The sequence below is a fragment of the Natator depressus genome, chromosome 10 (genome assembly GCF_965152275.1).
Source record: "Natator depressus isolate rNatDep1 chromosome 10, rNatDep2.hap1, whole genome shotgun sequence".
NCBI lineage: Eukaryota > Metazoa > Chordata > Testudines > Cheloniidae > Natator > Natator depressus.
The window spans coordinates 67999380-68020760 of NC_134243.1; the positions used below are offsets into that span (position 1 = coordinate 67999380).

The 21381-nt window shown below is 43.4% G+C and overlaps 1 protein-coding gene across 2 annotated transcripts in view; it reads right to left on the reverse strand.

The window, feature by feature from the left end:
* ARNT2 (aryl hydrocarbon receptor nuclear translocator 2) overlaps positions 1–13109 on the reverse strand; it is a 137139-nt gene extending 124030 nt beyond the window's left edge. The window contains exon 1 of one of the 2 annotated variants that reach the window (XM_074966447.1): positions 12803–12865. In XM_074966447.1, coding sequence (XP_074822548.1) covers positions 12803–12833 — 31 coding nt within the window. In that variant the 5' untranslated portion in view covers positions 12834–12865. Of the gene's footprint in view, positions 1–12802; positions 12866–13062 lie in introns of those variants that run through there. The other variant, XM_074966449.1, reaches the window with a different exon arrangement.
* Positions 13110–21381: the final 8272 nt, after the last annotated feature.

The following is a 21381-nucleotide window of genomic DNA, read 5'->3' on the forward strand; positions in this document are numbered from 1 at the left end:
CAAGGAATGAAAACTCAAAATTCAGCTGAGTTCATCTCATGTACATTTGCATGACCGGGATTTTAATAATGTCAAGGTGCAGCACTGCAAGTTACATGACTGTAAAATGAAATCCTGTATTTATTTGTTTTTCAGCTGAATGTTACAAATGGCAGCTGAAATGATAAAACAAAGACAGAGGAAGTTAATTGGTTCTCATTATTAAAGCAAACTGAGATATCACTCAGAGTTCTCATATCGACACATTTTATATTAATCTCTCTCTCTCTTGCTATTACCATCACCACCACATGAGCAGTTTGGGGGGTGGGGGGAAAGACAAAAGGCACTGAGGGTGAAGAAAAGCAGCTCTGTTTTGCTCCTACCTAGCACCTTTAACTTTGCCCATGTTTAGTCATTTGTACCCAGGATCCACCATTAAAAGCATGTGCCTCTACTATTTAAGCTAAAAGAGAAAAACTCAACAGCTGGTAGCAGTAATAGGCTATTATACTCTATGTCACCTAGCCACTAGAGCAGGACACAGTACACTTGGCTAATGTGTTACACACCTCCTGACACTCTATACTAACTTAGAATACAAGTTCTGTTACTGTAACACTTAATGCTTTTAATAGCTCCTCCAAAAGTGTTGAACAGGTGTCCCCTGTACAGAGAAGCTATAATTCTATATTAGCTATTACTGTACATTGCCCAATACACATCTCTTTATTACAAAGTGTTAGCGTATTCAAACAATTGGGCAAATTAGCTGAACAGTGCTAATTTGGTGCACATTCTCACAGCACCCAAAAGTCCCATGAAAGTCAGTGTAAGTTTGGGGTACGGAATCTAGTTTCCTATTGTCCACCTCAGTAGTTGCCATAGAACTCATGGAACATTTTCAAGGCGACACAGTCGGTCAAGAAATTTCAAGCACCATCACAAAGGTACTCTCAAAAGTGAACTTTGTAAAACAACATCTTGGTGTCCAGGTTTACTGACTGTCAGCAGCACTCATCAGGCTGAAATTTATTTTCCTGGCCAGTCATACGGGTCAGCATCCACTGACTTCTGTGGTTACGGTTACATGTGTTACTGCTTAGTGTTTAGGAACTTAGACATTTTCCATTTCAAAACAAGATTTTTCTAGCTGACAGCACTTTATGGTCAACCTGCTTTCTGACAATTAAGCAGTGTTCTCACATTACCACCAATAACAAAGATCCTGTAGCATGCATGAAACAAAATAAAATCCAGCTCTTATTTCCACAGCTGTATCGGCTCTGCAGTGCTGAGAGGAGTAAAACTTGTTTTTGTCAGTAAACAAAACAAATGTGACTCAGAGGTCACAAAGAGTACAGTTAGAAGCAGTAGCTAAATGCCATTTTTATAGCTACTTTCATGACTGTAACCACTTTCCAGTGGCTACTGTTACATGCAGCAGCTAGTCAGTGGACTATACTGACCTCTGCCATGTGACAATGTATGAGCTTTGTAACCCAGACTCATGTCAGGTGATTGGGGATAGAAAACAAAATACCAGTCTCTTACCAGCCTTCCTGTGTGCCACGACTTTATTACACTGCCCCTCTTCAGGATGGGAGGTGTTGTACTGGATCACACAGTCAATGATGTTTCACCCAGTTATTATTTCTTATTTTATATTGCCATAATATCTGGAGGCCCTAATCCCAATCGTCATATGATCCGATCGTAAGAAGTTACTTTACTTCTCCCTGCATCCTGAAACAATTTGACCCTGATTTTTAAATATGGCCGGACCTCAGCCTCTGATTTTGCACCCAGATACAACAGTGGGTGCAACTTTACAAGCACACAGCACTGCAAGCCCATTTTACTGCACTCAGACAGCTACCCATCTACCTAGACAGTAATATATCTAGGTGATATAAAATGCACATGTAATTATTTGTGCCCCAAAATTGTGTTCCTAATTATTTCTGGGATCAAAATTGGAGGCCATTTTTCGTCAACAGATTTTTCATTTATTGTATATCCAATAGAAAGGGATTTTGGTTTTTTATCCTCCGTAATATAACAGTGCAGTACTTTAGGCCTTTGCAGCATCAGTCATTTGTTGGCATGTCTCTGCCCATAAACTATTTGCATGTAACTGACAGTCAAACTCTACAGATACATTTTGAGTCTGCCCGTAAGCAAATATTACTGGTAAAGTGTAAAGGAACATTTAAACAAGCACATGTACCAATAGCAAAGAAAAACAGACAAATTATAGGGTAATTAACATACGAATGACGATCCAGTTGTTAATTACTATCTGTTCCAGGCGTTCTGTATGAGCAACTTACCTTAAAAGCCTTACAATATGTATACAAGTAGAGTCAGCAATTAAACACTTCAACTCTCCTCTGGCTTTATTAGAGAAAGACAACAACTTCTGCATATGATTTTATTTGTCAGATGTGTCTGAAGTTTAGCTGAGGGAAGGACTGGCAGCACAAATCTGTAATTTAAAAGTGCAAAATTGTGACCTGTCCTTGAGCAAAACAGCAAAATGTATGTGTTCATGGAGTGCACATCTAACTTAACAGACGTTCCCAATCTTGAGCCAACTAATAAAAATAATACTCTGCACTTAAACAGTGCTTTCCATGGAAGGCAGTGTGGTTAGTGGTTAGAACAAGAAAGCCTCACCTTCCCTTAGGGAAGGCTGCTGGCTCTACCTACTGAATAACGATGGGACTTTCTTAAATGCTGTCTTAGCACTTGAGAGAAGCAACAGTACAAGACTAGCATTTGTTTAAACAACAGTAATTGAGAAGCAAGAATGCTGCTGAGCCCAGTGCCAGAGTTAACTCTGACAAAGTGGCTGTACCAGATGGAAAGGAAATTGAGTAGTGAGGAGGAAAGTGAGACAAGAAGGAGAGTGATCTGAACAAAAAGGCCAGGGGAACAGAAAAGAAAAGAAAGGGAAAAAGCAAACGAAAGAGAAGGAAGATGGGATTGCAGAAATAGGTTAATAAAAGGAGGCCTTCCTAGACCTCCGGAATATGAAAACGTTTCAGCAGTACTAGATCTAGACCTACTTACAATGCAAAGGATTTTCCTTTGTATGCACTTTCTTTCTCAAAGAAACACTGGTTTCTCCTGGATTCAAAAAGGGGCTCATAGATACCTGGAGATTATCTTTCAATGTATAATCTGAATACTGGCTGCCTTCAGCAATCCACACAGCTAGGAAACTCCTTCGTAATGATACTCTAATAGGCGGATCCTCTGCTGATGTAATTTACCCCAATTTCCACTGAGGATCTGGCCTTACAAGTCCCTGTTGATATTTAGAAGCAGACATTCCATTTGTTATGGATTGCTAGTCTGCTAGCTTTTCCAGTGTAATTTGTTGCATTTACATTTATTATTAGGAAAAAGAAAACAATTCCAAACTGCATAAGCAACATTGCACTGAGGACAAGGAGAATAGAACATATAGTGAGAGATAGGACCTGCACCACGGAGCATACAGTCTAAATAAAAATTTAAAAAGATAGACAAAGAGGGAGAAAAAGGGAGTCATTTTACAGAGGCACAGAAAGATTCACTGACTTTCCAAGGGTCAGACAGGAAATCTTCCACAGAGCCAGGAATTAAACCCAGATCACCTAAGTTCCAGTCCAGTGACTTAAATACAAGATCATCATTTCTCACCTTACTAGCATTGATTTTATTAGCATGCTAATTTTCATAAGTTAGTGTTGAATTAATGTATTTACTATGCTCTTCACTTTGTAATTATTTAAATCTAAAAAGTTACCCATTACCACACACACCTTATCTTCACAAATTATTAAAGTAAAAAAGAGTTGAATTTGTCTTCATCACGACAAATAATGCCAGATCTGTCCTCCGAGCAACTGGCTACATCAATAACCTTATTTTGCATGTGACTGTTTTAGAACGACTGTTGTTTTTCCTTGTTTACCCAAGCCTTACAATATTTTTCTTACTGAAATGAAAAATCAGCAATATCATCTCTACAGCAAAAGTGTCTTTTTTATTAAGAAGTGTAGTGAAACATTAAAGCTTGAAGCATCATTTGAAACTAACCATATTATTTTTCATATGCATATTCAAACATATCCAAGATCAAAATTATATTCTGAAATTCATCGCTGACTTTAATTTAGAAATATCAGAAAAATATATGCTTTTAATATAAGTTATTACTTTGCAGACAGTTTTAAAATTAAACTGCATCACAGAATTGAGTCAAGAGGCGCTGAAATAATACATTGTACTATGACTGAATTAAGAACCAATTGAGTAGTAGGAAAGCTATGAATATCACAGGAGAAAAAGATCTTCAGTTTAACTAAGCCTGATATTAGCTAATGCATGCTGAGAATAAGGATCTCTGTTTTAACATTATCTTGGACACAATTTCTTTGCATCCCACATACTTTTAAAGCCCATTACAGTCTCCATCACTATAACACTCTGTTTATTCCCAAGGATGTTGTTAAATTGCTTTTGGAGTTTACTGACTAGTCTACACTACAGTCAGAGCAAAGGTGTTACTACTGTAGCAATAAAGTAGAGAGGTTCCAGGGCTTAGGTTCAAAGGTATTATATAGACTCAAAGATTTCTGAAGCCTAATACACTGGAGTAGGTTAATCAAAAAAAAAAATCAACAATTTTTAAAGGCAAAATTAATGCTCATAAAAGATGCCAGATGGACAGCTTAAAAAAAAAAATAAACAGCCTCTGTACATCTACAGAAGAGGCAACAGCAGTAGATCAAAATCTAATGGATCATTAGGAGGGCTAATAATGAGATAGGATATATTATTTATCTCCATTTTATAGAGTAGGAATCAGAGGGTAAGTTGCCAAATGTCACACTCAATAAGCTACTGGCAGGAACAGAACCCAGATCTCCTGATACCCAGTCCAGTGCTTTAATCACAAGTCCAGTCTTCCTCACTTTCAACACAGAACAGGTAAAACACTTATGTGGGTGACATAATACTTTATTCACCACAGTTTCAGTCCTTGGCCTCTCTGCTGAGAATTCCAGTAACAGAGCTGGAGGGCTTGTCTAGACAAAGAGCGTGCAGCTCTGGGATGTCAATCTACCCAGCACTAGCCTGCCATGCACTAACTGAAGTGGACCAGGCTGCTCTGCACTAAAAGCTCCCAAGTGTGCTTTGAGCTACCCCACTTTGAGCACCAAGCACACACAAAGTTTTAGTGCTGAAAGTCCACATGGACAGCACAGCGGGGGGGGGGGGGGGGGAGGGGGAAGGGATGATCCCCGGCACTCTGGCTGCTCCCCCTTCCTGCAGTGCAGCCACTTGGTCCCCACTCTACTCTCCCCCCACCCCCTCCCAGGGGCTGCGTTTGCACAGACGCCCAGGCTGTGTACACTGTCAGGGTGATGAGTGGGAGCTAGCCTCAAAACTTCCCCGCAGCCTCCTGGGGATCCCTTATCCCTACTTCCCTGGGGGGTGCTGAAACACACTGCACCCCAAGCCCTGGGGATGCACTTCCCTGCTCCACAGCCAGCAGCAGCTAGGCGTGCGTGCCTCCTCTGATACCTTCATTTTATGATAAACTTCAAAACAGACAGACAAAAATAAATAAAAACCCAACCAAACCAAAACACCTTAATATTTTAAACAGGATGTTCAATTAAGAACTGCAAAGTTTCGTTTTAAGAGTTTGACAGCCCTGCCCCCTGATGTCCTAATTAGCCTCAGAAAAGGTGCATGTGGACATTTTCCTGCCACTGTGACTCAGCCTAGAGGTGGAGACCCCCAACTCTCAGATTAGATGATAGTTCAGTATAAAGCCTTCTCAAACTACAGTCATTCTAAGGAGACAGCCACCAAAGGAGCTAATTATGTGGTTTATGTGCTCCTTATGGCACCTGAGTCCCATCAAGAGCACTGCCACAGTTAGGAAACAAGGTGGGCAATAGAGTTTTCCCCACAGTGCACCACATTCCTAGGGCTAGAGTGTCGACATGAGGGAGGGGGGTGCTTTAGGCACTTTGAGATGCATTTACTTTGACTCAGATCTGTGCAGTGCGGTGCAGTGTGGACCCCAGAGACCGAGGTTCGAGCACGGGTCAGAAAATTCTTAACTTGGGTTAAAATGCAATGTAGATGCTCAAGCCCAAGGTTCCCCAACATGGGTCAGCTGACTTGAGTCCCATTAACCCTAGGCTTACGTGGCTGTGTAGACATACTCTTAGTTCATGGCAGGCTAGTGCAAGGTAGATTTACACCCCAGCCTGCCATGCACTAACCTTCTGTCTAGACAAGCCCTTAGTGTTGACAACTCTCACAATTTTAATCATGAGTCTCATGATATTTGATGTTTTACTTGGAGCCCCAGCTCCTGGAAACAAGTGATTACACGAGAAACTGAGCTTTTTAAAAAAATAAACCATATTTAAGATTCTAGCCCTCATGGTTGAAAAGAAATTCAAAACATAACTCAGGTGTACCCTAAAGGATCAAAAACCAGAAGGCAAATAAAAAAAACCCTCACATTATTATGTATTTATTTTTAATTTTATTATTTTAAGTCAATCTCGTGATGGGGGGCGGGGTGCCTGACTCATGAAGTTTTGAAAATTTATAAGTGGTAATATTGTGGTGCTAGCCTTGGTGGTGGCTTTGTACCATGGACATTTCGGCTCAGACCCTCAAAATGTACTGATTTCAAGCCACTAGGAATTGGCTTGCTCAACACATTTCACACAGGATGACAAACACGTTACAGCTTTCAGTCTCTACCAAACTGAGCAAGACTGGAACTGCAACTGAAATCTCCCGAGTGATCCAGACCTCACTCCATCTCCAGAAAAAGCAAACATTTATTGCATTACATAATTTATATTTTCACAGTATCTGGGCTGACAGCAAACATCAGTAGAACAGGAATTTAACTTCTGGTTAATTAGCAAAATTTTATTTGAAAGCAACAATGTGGACAAGCCAGTATACCAAAAACGTATACATTTAAAAAAAGACCCAACAGATGCAGCACTAAGTTCAAACGTCACAGCGAGCACCATTTTATGAAAAGCCTGCTTCACTGCCACAATTTTTGGTTCTTAGGTCCCATTTAGCTTGTCTTCATTTAATAAGTCAACCATATTTTAGGAGGAAATAAATTATCTTTCATTCTTCGTGACAATGCAGAAGAGCTTCCCACACACCTGCAGCCTGTTTCACAGCTTTAGATACTTCAGTTAGTCATCCAGACCATGACAAGCCAACAAAACACCTATAAGCTAGGGCCAGTTTTCCCTCTCCCATGGTAAAACCTGCAGGAGGGGTGGAAAAACACAAAAACCTGAGGATCCCCTAATGAAATTTCCCCCACATTGTTCTGTCAGTGGGGTGTATAGTTACACAGAGAAATACAGATAGCAGAATGAGCAGGTCTGGCTCCCAAGCTTCACAGGGTATGTCTACACTGCAATTAGACACCCATGGCTGGCCCGTGTCAGATGACTTGGGCTCATGGGGTCCAGCTGCAGGGCCGCTTAATTGCAGTGTAACTGTTCCAGCTCAGGCTGCAGCCCGAGCTCTGGGACCCTCCCACCTCACAGGGTCCTAGAGTCTGAGCTCCAGCCCGAGCCTGGACATCTACACTGAAATTAAGCAGCCCCACAGCCCCAGCCCAAGTCAGCTGGCATGGTCCAGCCAGACGTTTTTAATTGCCATGTAGACATACCCACAGAGCCTAGGGAATCCCTGCAGAAGCCTGCGTCCCTGGACAGTTAGTCCCATTCGAACTATAATCAAGGTTTCTTGGCTGCTGCTAATTCCAGCTGTGATACTGACAGGCTAGCTCAGGTTACAGCAATAGGCAAATTCGCTTGTGTGTGAACAGCAAAGAAATGTTAAGCGTATTAATTCACTCGAGTGTTAATTTAGTTCAAAGAAAATGTGACTCATATTGTCTTCACTTATCTATAACCTGTTGAATGCTAACACATTACCTTATGTATATCCATGTACTGAATTAACCGTAGATCAAATGTTTATGTTAGTATTAAGATGCGAATTTACTTGACATGTAAACTTCATGAAAAATAATGGAATGTTAGTTGTATTGTTCTCACTTATCTGTTCCTCTTAATGGCAGGCATTTGCATGATGTAACTAAATGACCCTTAAATGCAGATGAAGCCTTGGGGGATGCAAATAAAGAAGAGGCTAGCTTCAAAGCAAGTGGCCATTGGTGTAATAACTGGAGGTCAAAGATTCAAGATACATTCCTCGCTCACCGTCAACAAGGAAACCCACAGGTTGGTAAAAGCACTGACAGCTTGCTTTCTGTATGGAAACACTACAATTATGGAGTCAGGGAATGATCCTGCATCCTGTTGTTTGGACACTCACAGGGAAGCGTTCCAGATGCAAGACAGAGATTCCCAAAGTTATTTTGGATAACTCTGAAAGACTTATGGAAAACCAGCAGATTACCACAGCTCTGCTATTATTTTGGACTTACAATACCTGTTAATGTATTTTACTTGCTTTAACCTCTCCATAATTCATTTTCTTAGCTACTAAACCGTTAGTTAGTTAATTAGAGAAATTGGCTGCCTACGCTGTCTTTGGTGTGAGATCGAGAGTATCCATTGCGCTGGAGTAAGTGAGTCTTGGGGCTGTGAGTAACCTAATGCAATGTGATATTTGGTATAGCAACCAGTATCACAAAGTCCAGTTTGTCAGGGTGGCAAGGTAGGCTAGAAACCTGAGGGGACTGTTTGTGACTCCATGGTAAGACGAATACAGTGATCCAAGAGGACACACTTGTTACTGGCTTGGTGAAATCTAATTATTGAATATACCACCAGTTTGGATGTCTGTCCTATTTTCTGACAGTCTGACGTGAGATTGGCATTCACAGTTGTGAGCCACTCCAGACACCGTGACACCAGCACCTTCCTTAAGGGGGGGTTCCCCACTACAAAAAAAAAGGCCACATAAAAGCAAATATAGTGGCAGAATGTATTCCTTTCCCAGATATCTTCTGTGGAAGATCACACTCTGCATGGACACAAGGTTCTGTACTATTAGATCCCAATGTAGATTCCTGGCTAAGATCACATTTAAAAGTCAGATTTCAGAGTAACAGCCGTGTTAGTCTGTATTTGCAAAAAGAAAAAGAGTACTTGTGGCACCTTAGAGACTAACCAATTTATTTGAGCATAAGCTTTCGTGAGCTACATCGTATGCATCCGAAGAAGTGAGCTGTAGCTTACGAAAGCTTATGCTCAAATAAATTGGTTAGTCTCTAAGATGCCACAAGTACTCCTGTTCTTTTTTTAAAAGTCAGATGTATCTACTATTACAGAACACCGAGTGTTTCCTTTTCTGATGTTACATTCCCTATATCATGGTAATTTTCTTCCACTAACCTAGAATTTGACCAATCTACAGCTACCATATAATATGTGTGGTGTAATGTCCTGCCTAAATTATCAGCTGTTATGAGAATAAAAAGCTATTCAAATTAGAAATTAGAATGATTAAAGGCTCTTAAATTAATAGCTCTATTGTCCTTCCATAACACAATGAGCCAGGTCATCAACTGGTATATATTGGCACAGCTATCACTGACGTCAATGGAGCTGCCATCAATTTACACCACCTAAGGATCTGGCTCCAAACAAATACAGCCATAAAATCCTACCACTAAGGCTACCACAACACACTGCCAAATTTGCAATGGCTTTCATTTCAGTTTGCCTTCACTGCTTGGCAGTATACCTATAAACACGTTTATTCTCTGTGGCTTGTATTATGTTACGGCTACAGTGGAAACCTTGGTAGCTCAAACATGGTGCTGCAGCTCTCTATCTTTATGCCTCTAAAAAGACTTACTAGTCACAACAGTAACTTTCACACACTGAGAATTCGGGGGTGTAGTTTACAACGGGCAGCTGGTAAATGTGCCTTTCAGCTCAGGAGGTCTGTGCTTAGCTCACGAGTGAAAAGGTGTCTGTCATCTCAGCATCATCAGTGGGGCATACTGGTTCACGTCACAAAACCACCACACAATTCTTCACACTTCAGGATGGCTGGCAACCTCTGCTCAGGCAAATTAAGTTTGATAGGTAATTGTAAACCTTCCTAGGAAGCAACGTACACCTTCATTATGTTTGCCTCCTGCCTGTCTCATTCCTAAAAATTAAATCCAGAATGCGTCCCAAAATGAACAAAGTATATTTAAAATTCCTATAGGTAACCATCAGTCACAGCACAGAGGTACAACACAAGGATCTCTACACCTATTATGGCCTATGTTGTGGCTACATAGGGTATGTATGTTAAGACAGCGCAGCCTCTCAGGCCTGACTCCACATCTACATGCCCCAGGAAACTTTGTGATAGTCACAGATAGGTCAGCTTGGAGAGTATTGAAGAGGGAGCGGCCAAATATGCAGTAGCCCCAGCAAATGGTACAAGTAGCACTGAGAAGCTGTGGTCCCTATTATACTATGTAGCCTGATACAGTGGCTAGGAGGCAGGATGCAATCTTGCACCCTTGACCCTAAATTGGGGAAGGTGGATTTCAACTGCTCATTCTACTTCAGTTCACATATGCTAAAGCTCATTTACTCTGACTCTGTGTGGGTGAAGTGAATTTCACCTTTAACACGTATGATATTGTAGGTTGGGAGCTAAATAACATTCACTTAATAACCTTTCATCAAATATTGATTTTCACTGACTATTTTCACTGACTATTTTCACTGGAATTCTGAAATTAAAAATTAATCTTAAGGGGTAAGGGCCTCAGTCTACTCTACTAACACATGAAACCAAACACTCACTGAGCCAAATTCATTGCTCACATAATTCCACTGAATTCAGTGTGAATACACACATGAATAAGAGTAGCATTCAGTCCCAAGAATATGGACCAAATTCTTCCATCGTTAATCAAGCAGAACTCTTATTGCTTCCAACCAGCGTTTAACTAAACCACATTGAAGATGCAAGAATTTGGTCATATATTATTAAACTATCAAAAACTAGAATCACAACACTGTATATTTTTGTAAGCCTGCCACTCATTTGCTTGGAGCCCAATAGAATTTCAACTGCCCCATTACGATTTAGTTAAGGATTTTTTTAATTAAGCAAAGCACCCTTTTATAAAATGCACACTGACACTTCGCATCCTGTATTAAAGCAATTTTGAGCATTCATTTAAACAATGCTGCGGGAAGGGCAGCCAGCACATCCCTCGGCCTGCGCCACTTACCCCAGCCCCCATTGGCCTGGGACGGCGAACCGCGGCCAGTGGGAGCTGCGATCGGCCGAACCTGCAGACGCTGCAGGTAAACAAACCAGCCCAGCCCGCCAGCAGCTTTCCCTGGAGGGCCGCGTGCCAAGGTTGCCGATCCCTGATCTACAGTAATGCTCCTAAGAATGAGCCCCACAAAAATCCAACACAGGAGATGTTTCTGAGTTCCTTCTATTGATAAAAACGGTTAAGAAATGTATGGCTACACTTGCACAGGAAAAAAAAAAAAAAAAAAACCCACCCTCACACAAAAACCACCCACCACACACATTGGCCAAAATGTAGGTCTTCAATATTTTGACTCCAAGCAAAAGTTTTACAGCTCAGTTATACATTCACCCTCCCAACTTGCCCTCTCTCTCTCTCTATATATATATATATAAAAACAGTAGAAATTCTGATATCCTTATCTATAGTATGGCTAAGGAAGGGCTGTTCAACAACACACAGTATTGCTCTTACATTGCATCTCATATGAAATTCACTCATTTTATATTACTCAAACCTATTTTCTGCTTATAACCCCATATTCTCTCTTTCCCCCCCAATTTGATTGTTTATGTTTATGTAGAATTTTGTCACCATTTACCCAAGAAAGTCAATGTAAGCATTCTGAGTTAGCTCTAGGTAGATGGGCTACTGGAAACTAACAAGATTCTCTTTAGAGGTACACAGTGCTGTATAGGAACCTCTATTTGTGAACCCCTAAAACATTTTGAATGCAGGCAAGGACCCCTTTGAAAATCTTAAGACATAGTCTGGGGACTCCCAGGAGGCCACAGGTTGAGAGAACCACTGGTCTCGGAAACACTTTGGCTCAATGTTATTTTATGATCAAAATTAAAGGAGCGAAAATGGCTCTGTGCCTGAAACAGACAGGCTCTGTTACATCCCTGAACTTTCCACCATTGTTATCCACCAACAGTGAGCTCTTTTTTACAATTCTAGAGAGATAAGTGATCTCTTTCTCCATCCAGGGGAGTGGCCTTGGAACCATATAAAACTCTGGAAACTTAGGGCCAAACGTATCCCTGGCCTTATTCCAAGTAAGTGAATGGAGATACACCCAGCGGTGAATTGGGTCCAAGAAGATGCCCACACGGGACCACACAGAAAGCTGGCCCTGCGCTGTTGGATCCCAGGCGAGAAGGGGGCGTGGGAGAGATGCTGAACCTCGGGACCTGCGATGCCTGATCAGTGGTTACTCCTCCCCACATGACAATACGCCGCTCCCTTCCCTACCCCTGCGCGGCCGCTGCCCCCTCGGCGAACAACCCGCCCACCTAGCCCTGTTACGGCAACGGGGGGGCACCGCGCATCGGTAGCGCCCGGGCTCGGTGACAGCGGCCAGGCTGCTCCTCCTTCCCCCGAGTCCCTCTCCCAGCCCAGGGCCCGGCCAGGCGGCACCCGCGTCTGTGCGGGGCCGGGGGCGGGCGGAGGGGCCGCGGGGGCGGGCGGCGCCGATGTCCTGCCGGGCAGGGGGCGGCCGCCGCTACTCACCGGGAGGATTTACAGCCGCCGGCGTTGCCATCTTGTCTTGGAGGCGAATTAAGATAAATGCAAGCGGGGGGGGGGGGCGCAGATGGGGGGGCGATGCTCTAGGCAGCCCGGGCCGACGGGGGAGGAGGAGGAGGAGGAGGAGGAGCGAGCCCCGGGGCTGCCAGCCACACAAAGGGCCGGACGCGCAGCGCCCTGGGGACCGGGGGGGGGGGGGCGGCTGCTTGTTGCCTTGGCGCTCCGGCTCCCTGCGCAAAGCGGACCTTGCAAGATGTCTGATGCTCCCGCTTCGCTTCTGCTCATGCTCCAACGCCCCGGGCGGCCGTAGCGAGCATGTGCCGGCCGCCCCGCACATGTGCGTTGGGACGGGGAAGCCGCTGCCCTCTGCCTGGCCCCCCGAGCCTGGCTCGCTCACGGGCAGCGCGGCGCGGGGACGCCCGGCTCTACAGGTGTGTCCCAGGGGTGAAGGGACACCGCGCTGGGGCCGCTAGCCTCGGGCCCAGGCGGGAATCAGCTGGCCGGCTTGGGGCCGCTTCCCCGGGGCCCATTTCCTGACAAAGCAGCAGGTTGCTGCGCAGCCTGAGTCCGGTCTTTCCTTCTCTCTCTGCTTGGATGATTTGTCCTCTCCGTGGAACTGAAAAATCAGTCATGGTGCGTGTGGCTAGAGCTCTGAAAACATCCGGGCAATGGGCCGCGGCAGTCAGAAGAAGAGCTGACACTGTGCAGAACCATTGGAATTCCACCATGAGTTCAACAATTTCCATCCCACCATCAACCTCAGCCTAGACCAATCCACACAAGCGGTCCATTTCCTGGACACTACTGTGCTAATAAGCGATGGTCACATAAACACCACCCTATACCGGAAACCTACTGACTGCTATTCCTACCTACATGCCTCCAGGGTCCATCCAGGACACACCACACGATCCATTGTCTACAGCCAAGCTCTAAGATAAAACCGCATTTGCTCCAATCCCTCAGACAGAGACAAACACCTCCAAGAGCTCTATCAAGGATTCTTAAAACTACAATACCCACCTGCTGAAGTGAAAAAACAGATTGACAGAGCCAGAAGAGTACCCAGAAGTCACCTACTACAGGACAGGCCCAACAAAGAAAATAACAGAACACCACTGGCCATCACGTTCAGCCCCCAGCTAAAATCTCTCCAGTGCATCACCAAAGATTTACAACCTATCCTGAAAAATGATCTTTCACTCTCACAGATCTTGGGAGACAGACCAGTCCTCGCTTACAGACAGCCCCACAACCTGAAGCAAATACTCACCAGCAACCATACACCACACAACAGAACCACTAACCCAGGAACCTATCCTTGCAACAAACCCCATTGCCAACTGTGTCCCCATATCTATTCAGGGGACACCATCATAGGGCCTAATCACATCAGCCACACTGTCAGAGGCTCGTTCACCTGCACATCTACCAATGTGATATATGCCATCATGTGCCAGCAATGCCCCTCTGCCATGTACATTGGCCAAACCGGACAATCTCTACGCAAAAGAATAAATGGACACAAATCTGACATCAAGAATCATAACATTCAAAAACTGATAGGAGAACACTTCAACCTCTCTGGCCACTCAGTAAAAGATTTAAGGGTGACAATTTTGCAACAGAAAAGCTTCAAAAACAGACTCCAATGAGAAACTGCTGAGCTTGAATTAATATGCAAACTAGATACTATTAACTTGGGTTTGAATAGAGACTGGGAGTGGCTGGGTCATTACACATATTGAATCTATTTCCCCATGTTAAGTATCCTCCTCACACCTTCTTGTCAACTGTCTAAATGGGCCACCTTGATTATCACTACAAAATTTTTTTTCTCCTGCTGATAATAGCTCATCTTAATTAGCCTCTTACAGTTTGTATGGCAACTTCCACCTTCTCTGTATGTGTGTGTGTATATATATATATATATATATATATATATATATATATATATATATATCTCTTCTTACGATATGTTCCATTCTATGCATCTAATGAAGTGAGCTGTAGCCCACGGAAGCTTATGCTCCAATAAATTTGTTAGTCTCTAAGGTGCCACAAGTACTCCTGTTCTTTTCATTAGAAAAGAGAATCACATAGAAAATATCATAATCTGTTACATAACGCCATGGTACCCATCCACCCTCCTCCCCTCCCCCAGGGTTGCCAACCCTCCAGGATTGTCCTAGAGTCTCCAGGAATTAAAGATTTTTTTTAAATATTATGTCATGTGATGAAACCTCCAGGAATACCTCCAGAATTGGCAACCCTACCCCCACCTTGAATACTGCGTGCAGTTCTGGTTGCCCCATCTCAAAAAAGGATGCATTAGAATTAGAAAAGGTACAATGAAGGACACCAAAAATGATCTGAGGTATTTTCAGCTTGGAAAAGAGATGACTAAGAGGGCATATGATAGAGGCCTATAAAATCATGAATGGTATGGAGAAAATAAATAAGAAGTGTTATTGACTCCTTCACATAACACAAGAACCAAGGGTCATCCAATGAAATTATTAGGCAGCAGGTTTAAAACAAACTAAAGGCAGTACTTCTTCATATAGTTCACTTGTGGAACTCGTTGCCAGGGGATGATATGAAGGCCAAAATTATAATGGCTTTCAAAAAAGAATTAGAAAAGTTTATGGAGGATAGGTCCCTCAATGGTTATTAGCCAAGACTGTCAAGGATGCAACCCCATGCTGTGGGTGGCCCTGGCCTCTGACTTCCAGAATCTAGGAGTGGACAACAGGGGAAGGATCACTCGATGATTGCCTTTTTATTCCTTCTGAAGCACCTGGCACTGGTCACTGTCGGAAGGGACTAGATGGACTATTGGTCTGAACCAGTATGGCTGTTCTTATGTACAGTGCCTTAGTCTTTCCTTTCTCTCCCACTGATTGCGCAGTTACTCTTCTTTGAGTTTGCAATCCACAGAGCACCTTTCAATTTCCACCTCTCATTTATGGTCCTTTAACATATTAGAGAAGAGTCTGTATTAGCTTTGCACATTTCAAAGCAGTGACGGAGCGTAATAGTGTGATAATTCTATACAGAGAGCGGTAGCAGTCTATCTTATTCTTGTAGATTTGGCAGTTCTAGACACTTATACAGGGGTGTTAGGAGTTGCTATAATGCAGGGGTAGGCAAACCTTTTGGCCTGAGGGCCACATCTGGGTTTGGAAATTGTATGGCGGGCCATGAATGCTCACAAAATTGGGGGTTGGGGTGTGGGCTCGGGGGTGGGGTCAGAAATGAGTACAGGGTGCGGGAGGGGGCTCCAGGCTGAGGAAGGGTGTTAGGGTGCAGGGGGGTGAGGGCTCCAGCTGGGGTGCAGGCTCTGGGGTGGGGCTGGGGATGAGGGGTTGGGGTGCAGGAGGGTACTTTGGGCTGGGACTGAGGAGTTCAGAGGGTGAGAGGGGGATCAGGGCTGGGGCAGGGGGTTGGGGCACGGGAGGGGGTCAGAGGTGCAGGCTCTGGGCAGCACTTACCTCAAGTAGCTCCCAGAAGCAGCGGCATGTCCTCCCTCCAGCTCCTATGTGGAGGCGCAGCCAGGCAGCTCTGCACGCTGCCCTGTCCGAAGGCGCTTAGGGCGGGGGCAGCGTGCAAAGCTCCCTGGCTGCCCCTACACGTAGGAGCCGGAGTGGGAACATGCTGCTGCTTCCGTGAGCCATGTGGAGTGGGCCAAGCCCCTGATCCCGCCCCCTGGCTGGAGTGCCGGAGCAGGGCAAGCCCCGAACCCCGCTCCCTAGGGGGAGCTCGAGGGCCAGATTAAAACATCTGGAGGGCCGGATGCAGACCCCGGGCCATAGTTTGCCCACCCCTGCTATAATGTCTTAAGCATTTTTCAATTTGGGAGGGGGGTGTTTGCACCTGTCTCCAGGAAGCTAATGTTGCTGACCCCTGCAAGTGATAATATTAGATCTAGCAGTAAATCATAGGTTTAGAGCAACCCCATTTTTTTGTGAATTGGTTACTATTTCTCAAGGAAGTGTCCAGGTTCGAGGATGAAGGGGGTTATCTTCACTGACAAATGGGGGTTGGTTTCCCCTCCCCCCCATAGGATTTAAACTTCTCAAGTGGAGAGAAGGCAGATGTAGTTTTTATTTTGAGACAGCTAAGCACTAACACCCCCCCATGACCATGGTTGACCACACCTAGTTTACCTAGAGTGCCTTGTCTCCACTGTGATTTTACAACAGGATAGCTTTTGCATATTATTAATCCCATGGTAAAAACACACTATTTTTGTTAGTCAAGACATAGCCCAGGTGATTAAATAACTTTAAAAGGTTAGAATAACTTTATGTATTATTCAGTATGTTATCTGAGCCACATGATTTCCTGATTCTTGAAAGTGTGTCCTTGATACCTGTGTGGTTATAGTTCTGCTGTCTGAAATGCCATCATGTGGATTGAGAAAATGAGAGGTATGGAAGAGGGAAGTGAGGGGAGGTGTGCAGAGGTGGTGTTTGGGGCTGTGGGGAAAGAGAGCTGCTATCTAACTTGTGCAAGAGATGCTGGCTGGCCTATGTAAAACAGAGAGAAAGATTCTCAATGGCCTGTATGAGAGTGAAAGGTAGAGATGGGGAAGGTGGTAGTGTTTTGTTTTTAAATGAGGAGGAAGATTTTAATTGTCTCACTAAAATATACACTTCACAATCCTTCTGCAAAAAGAGGGTGATGGTTTTAAAAGTTGCCCTAACTGGAGGTATTACCTCATAAAGATATATCTCCACTAGCCTTTTTTACTGTGTGTGTGGGGGGGGGGGTGGCGGATGGGGGAAATCTATATTTAGTTTTAGTTTACTGTAAAGTAAAGAAGCAGGAGTTGTTTTGGGCTTCATTTCTTTAACACATATCTAAAGGTTTCTTTAACTCCAGGTTCAAGCTTTCTGTTTCAATAATTTACAGGATTTAATAGTGAGATATAAGATGGTTTGTTTTAAATGTTCAATACATAGAGCTTAAAAGGAGCAATATACCTTGTAAAGAGGTACTGTAAAGGCAATAGCATTGCTTCCACGTGCTTAACTATATTATTTTTATTTTGTGGATTAAGATGGAGGAGACGGTGCCTTGAATGGAAATATATTAAATACAAAAATCTTCCTTAAAAGTAACGTTAAGGATCACATTTAAACCCACAAAAGCTTTAAGAATTCAGAAGCTGAATCTGCCATTCTATAGTCTAAGCAGAACATTCACATGAATTACATACTACTCTGCCAGAACCAGTCTTACACACTACCCACATTCTCAAACATAAATAAGTGGATCCAGGAACATTAGACAGCCTTATTCTTATTTTCCTTGATCTTGTGCATTTAACTATTATTCTGCACATTGATGTATTGCAATTTCCTTTGTTGTTTTTCAAGTTTAAAAAGGTGCCATAACTTTTATCCTTTGTAACAGAAATGTTTGACATAGGCTACAGGATAACAGAAGTTATATATATATAAATTGCCAAAATGTGTGTATCACACTTAATAAGCAAAATCACATTAAAATAATCGGTTCAGGGGTTCCAGCAAGATTGTAGTTTTCTGATAAGAAAGGGGCATCCTCACCTTACAGAGTACAACTCATACATGCCCTACTATCCAAAAGACATCTGTGATGTCCTCAGTAATGTTCAAATTTATAACTGTTTCTAGTATCATGGTTCATCATTCAAGAAGATTGGCATATATTATATTTGTTCCTATTGATAGTAATCAGACTAAGAAGCTTGTATGCAGCTGAAGGGTATGAATCCTTTTCAGATTGTTAATTTTCCTCCGTGTTTTCAGTTTTAAAATTAGCTGTATGGTCAGAGCCTGAGATGTGACCTGGATTTTTATTTTTAGTTAGACCCATTGTCTCCATGGTTGTACAGCAATTCTTCAAATATTTCTTGGTTTAATCTTAAACATAGAAACACAGTCAGAACAGAAGGAAAATGAACAAAGGAAATGGAGGTTCAGTAGCACATGCTTAAAAAAATGGATTTGAACTTTTTGCCAAAAGCTGAAACAAAACAGTCACAAGGACTCAAATGCAAATTTAGTTTTTAAAAGTTGGCAAGTATTCCCATAATTTTTAAAAATGTATTTCATGTTATAGAGAGATAAAGCGGGTGTATATTCAGACCCTGTTGTGAACATATAAACCCACAAAAGCAAAGAAGTTCAGAATAGACACCAAAACTCAGGCTTTAACTCATTCTGTTGTGCATATGGTATGTGCAATATCCAGGTATAATGGGATGACTTTTGTCCAAGAATTTCAGAAGTGAGTAGTGATTTTGGGCACCCACCTTGAGATGCCTTAGAGCAGCCTGGTTTTCACAGGGTGGTGTCTCAAATCGGGCACTCAGAAAATGAGGCATCTAAAACCACCAGTCACTTTCTGAAAATCTTGGCCAGTCTTTGCTTTTATTCTTCCCATAGTATGAGTTTTATTGTGTAGAACAAATCAATTCTTGACTCTTCAAGAAAAAAATATGATGGGAAAGCAATAGGTATCCAACATGTAAAGGAAACCTACACAATTTTCTCCTAGTTCCATAGTCTGACACTCAGTTTTATTTTCACATTTGTTCCTTGTACAACCTGTAAGAATTGCTGATCCTATTTGTGGTGTACACCCTGCCTCCCTTGCCCCACATACAGTTCTAAATGAGTTTTTAAGGTGATCGCTAAAGGCTCAGGTCTTTCTGCTGTTGTTACTAGTGGAGTGATTTTGCCTGGAGAGGTTTTTCTTTTTTTGAGGTGGGTGGGCGACAGACATTCTCCTGCTTCTGTGAGACCACCCTCCTTCTCTGCAGTGCACAGACAATCCAGGAAGTTTTTGGAGAATGCTGGAGGAGCCAAGTAGGGGCCCTGCTCCTCTTGACCTGCTGCTCACAAACAAGGAAGAATTGGTAGGGGAAATAGAAGTGGGTGGCAACCTGAGCAGTAGTGATCATGAGATGGTCGAGTTCAGGATCCTGACAAAAGGAAGAAAGGAGAGCAACAGACTATGAACCCTGGACTTCAGAAAAGCAGACTTTGACGCCCTCAGGGAACTAATGGGCAGGATCCCCTGGGAGGCTAATATGGCAGGGGGAAAGGAGTCCAGGAGAGATGGCTGTATTTTAAAGAAGGCTTATTGAGGGTGCAGGAACAAACCATCCCGATGTGCAAAAAAAAGAATAGCAAATATGGCAAGCGACCAGCGTGGCTTAACAAAGAAATCTTTAGTGAGCTTAAACACAAAAAGGAAGCTTACAAGAAGTGGAAACTTGGAGAGATGACTAGGGAGGAGTATAAATATATTGCTCGAGCATGCAGGGGTGTAATCAGGAAGGCCAAGGCACAATTGGAGTTGCAGCTAGCAAGGATGTGAAGGGTAACAAGAAGGGTTTCTACAGGTATGTTAGCAACAAAAAGGTGGTCAGGGAAAGTGTGGGACCCTTACTGAATGGGGGAGGCAACCTAGTGACAGATGATGTGGAAAAAGCTGAAGTACTCAATGCTTTTTTTTTTTTGGCTCGGTTTTCACAGACAAGGTCAGCTCCCAAACTGCTCCACTGGGCAGCACAGTATGTGGAGGAGGTGAGCAACCCTCAGTGGTGAAAGAATAGGTTAAGGACTATTTAGAAAAGCTGGACATGCACAAGTCCATGGGGCCAGATCTAATGCACCAGAGGGGACTGAAAGAGTTGGCTGATGTGATTGCAGAGCCATTGGCCATTATCTTTGAAAATTCATGGCAATCGGGAGAGATCCCAGACGATTGGAAAAAAGCAAATATAGTGCTCATCTTTTAAAAAGGGAAGGAGGAGAACCCAGGGAACTACAGACCGGTCAGCCTCACCTCAGTCCCTGGAAAAATCATGGAGCAGGTCCTCAAGGAATCCATTTTGAAGCACTTGGAGGAGAGGAAGGTGATCAGGAGCAGTCAACATGGATTCACCAAGGGCAAGTCATGCCTGATCAACCTGATTGCCTTCTAAGATTAGATAACTGGCTCTGTGGATACGGGGAAAGCCGTGAATGTGATGCATCTTGACTTTAGCAAAGCTTTTGGTATGGTCTCCTACAGTATTCTTGCCAGCAAGTTAAAAAAGTATGGATTGGATGAATGGACTATAAAGTGGATAGAAAGCAGGCTGGATAGTCAGGCTCAGCGGGTAATGATCAACAGCTCGATGTCTAGCTGGCAGCCGGTATCAAGCTGTGTGCCCCGGGGGTCAGTCCTGGGGCCAGTTTTGTTCAATATCTTCATTAATTATTTGGATGATGGGATGGATTGCACCCTCAGCAAGTTCGCGGATGACACTAAGCTGGGGGAGAGGTAGATATGCTGGAGGGTAGGGATAGGGTTCAGAGTGACCTAGACAAATTGGAGGATTGGGCTAAAATAAATCTGATGAGGTTCAACAAGGACAAATGCAGAGTCCTACACTTAGGACGGAAGAATCCCATGCACTGCTACAGGCTGGGGACCGATTGGCTAAGCGGCAGTTCTGCAGAAAAGGACCCAGGAATTACAGTGGACGAGAAGCTGGATATGAGTCAGTAGCATGCCCTTGT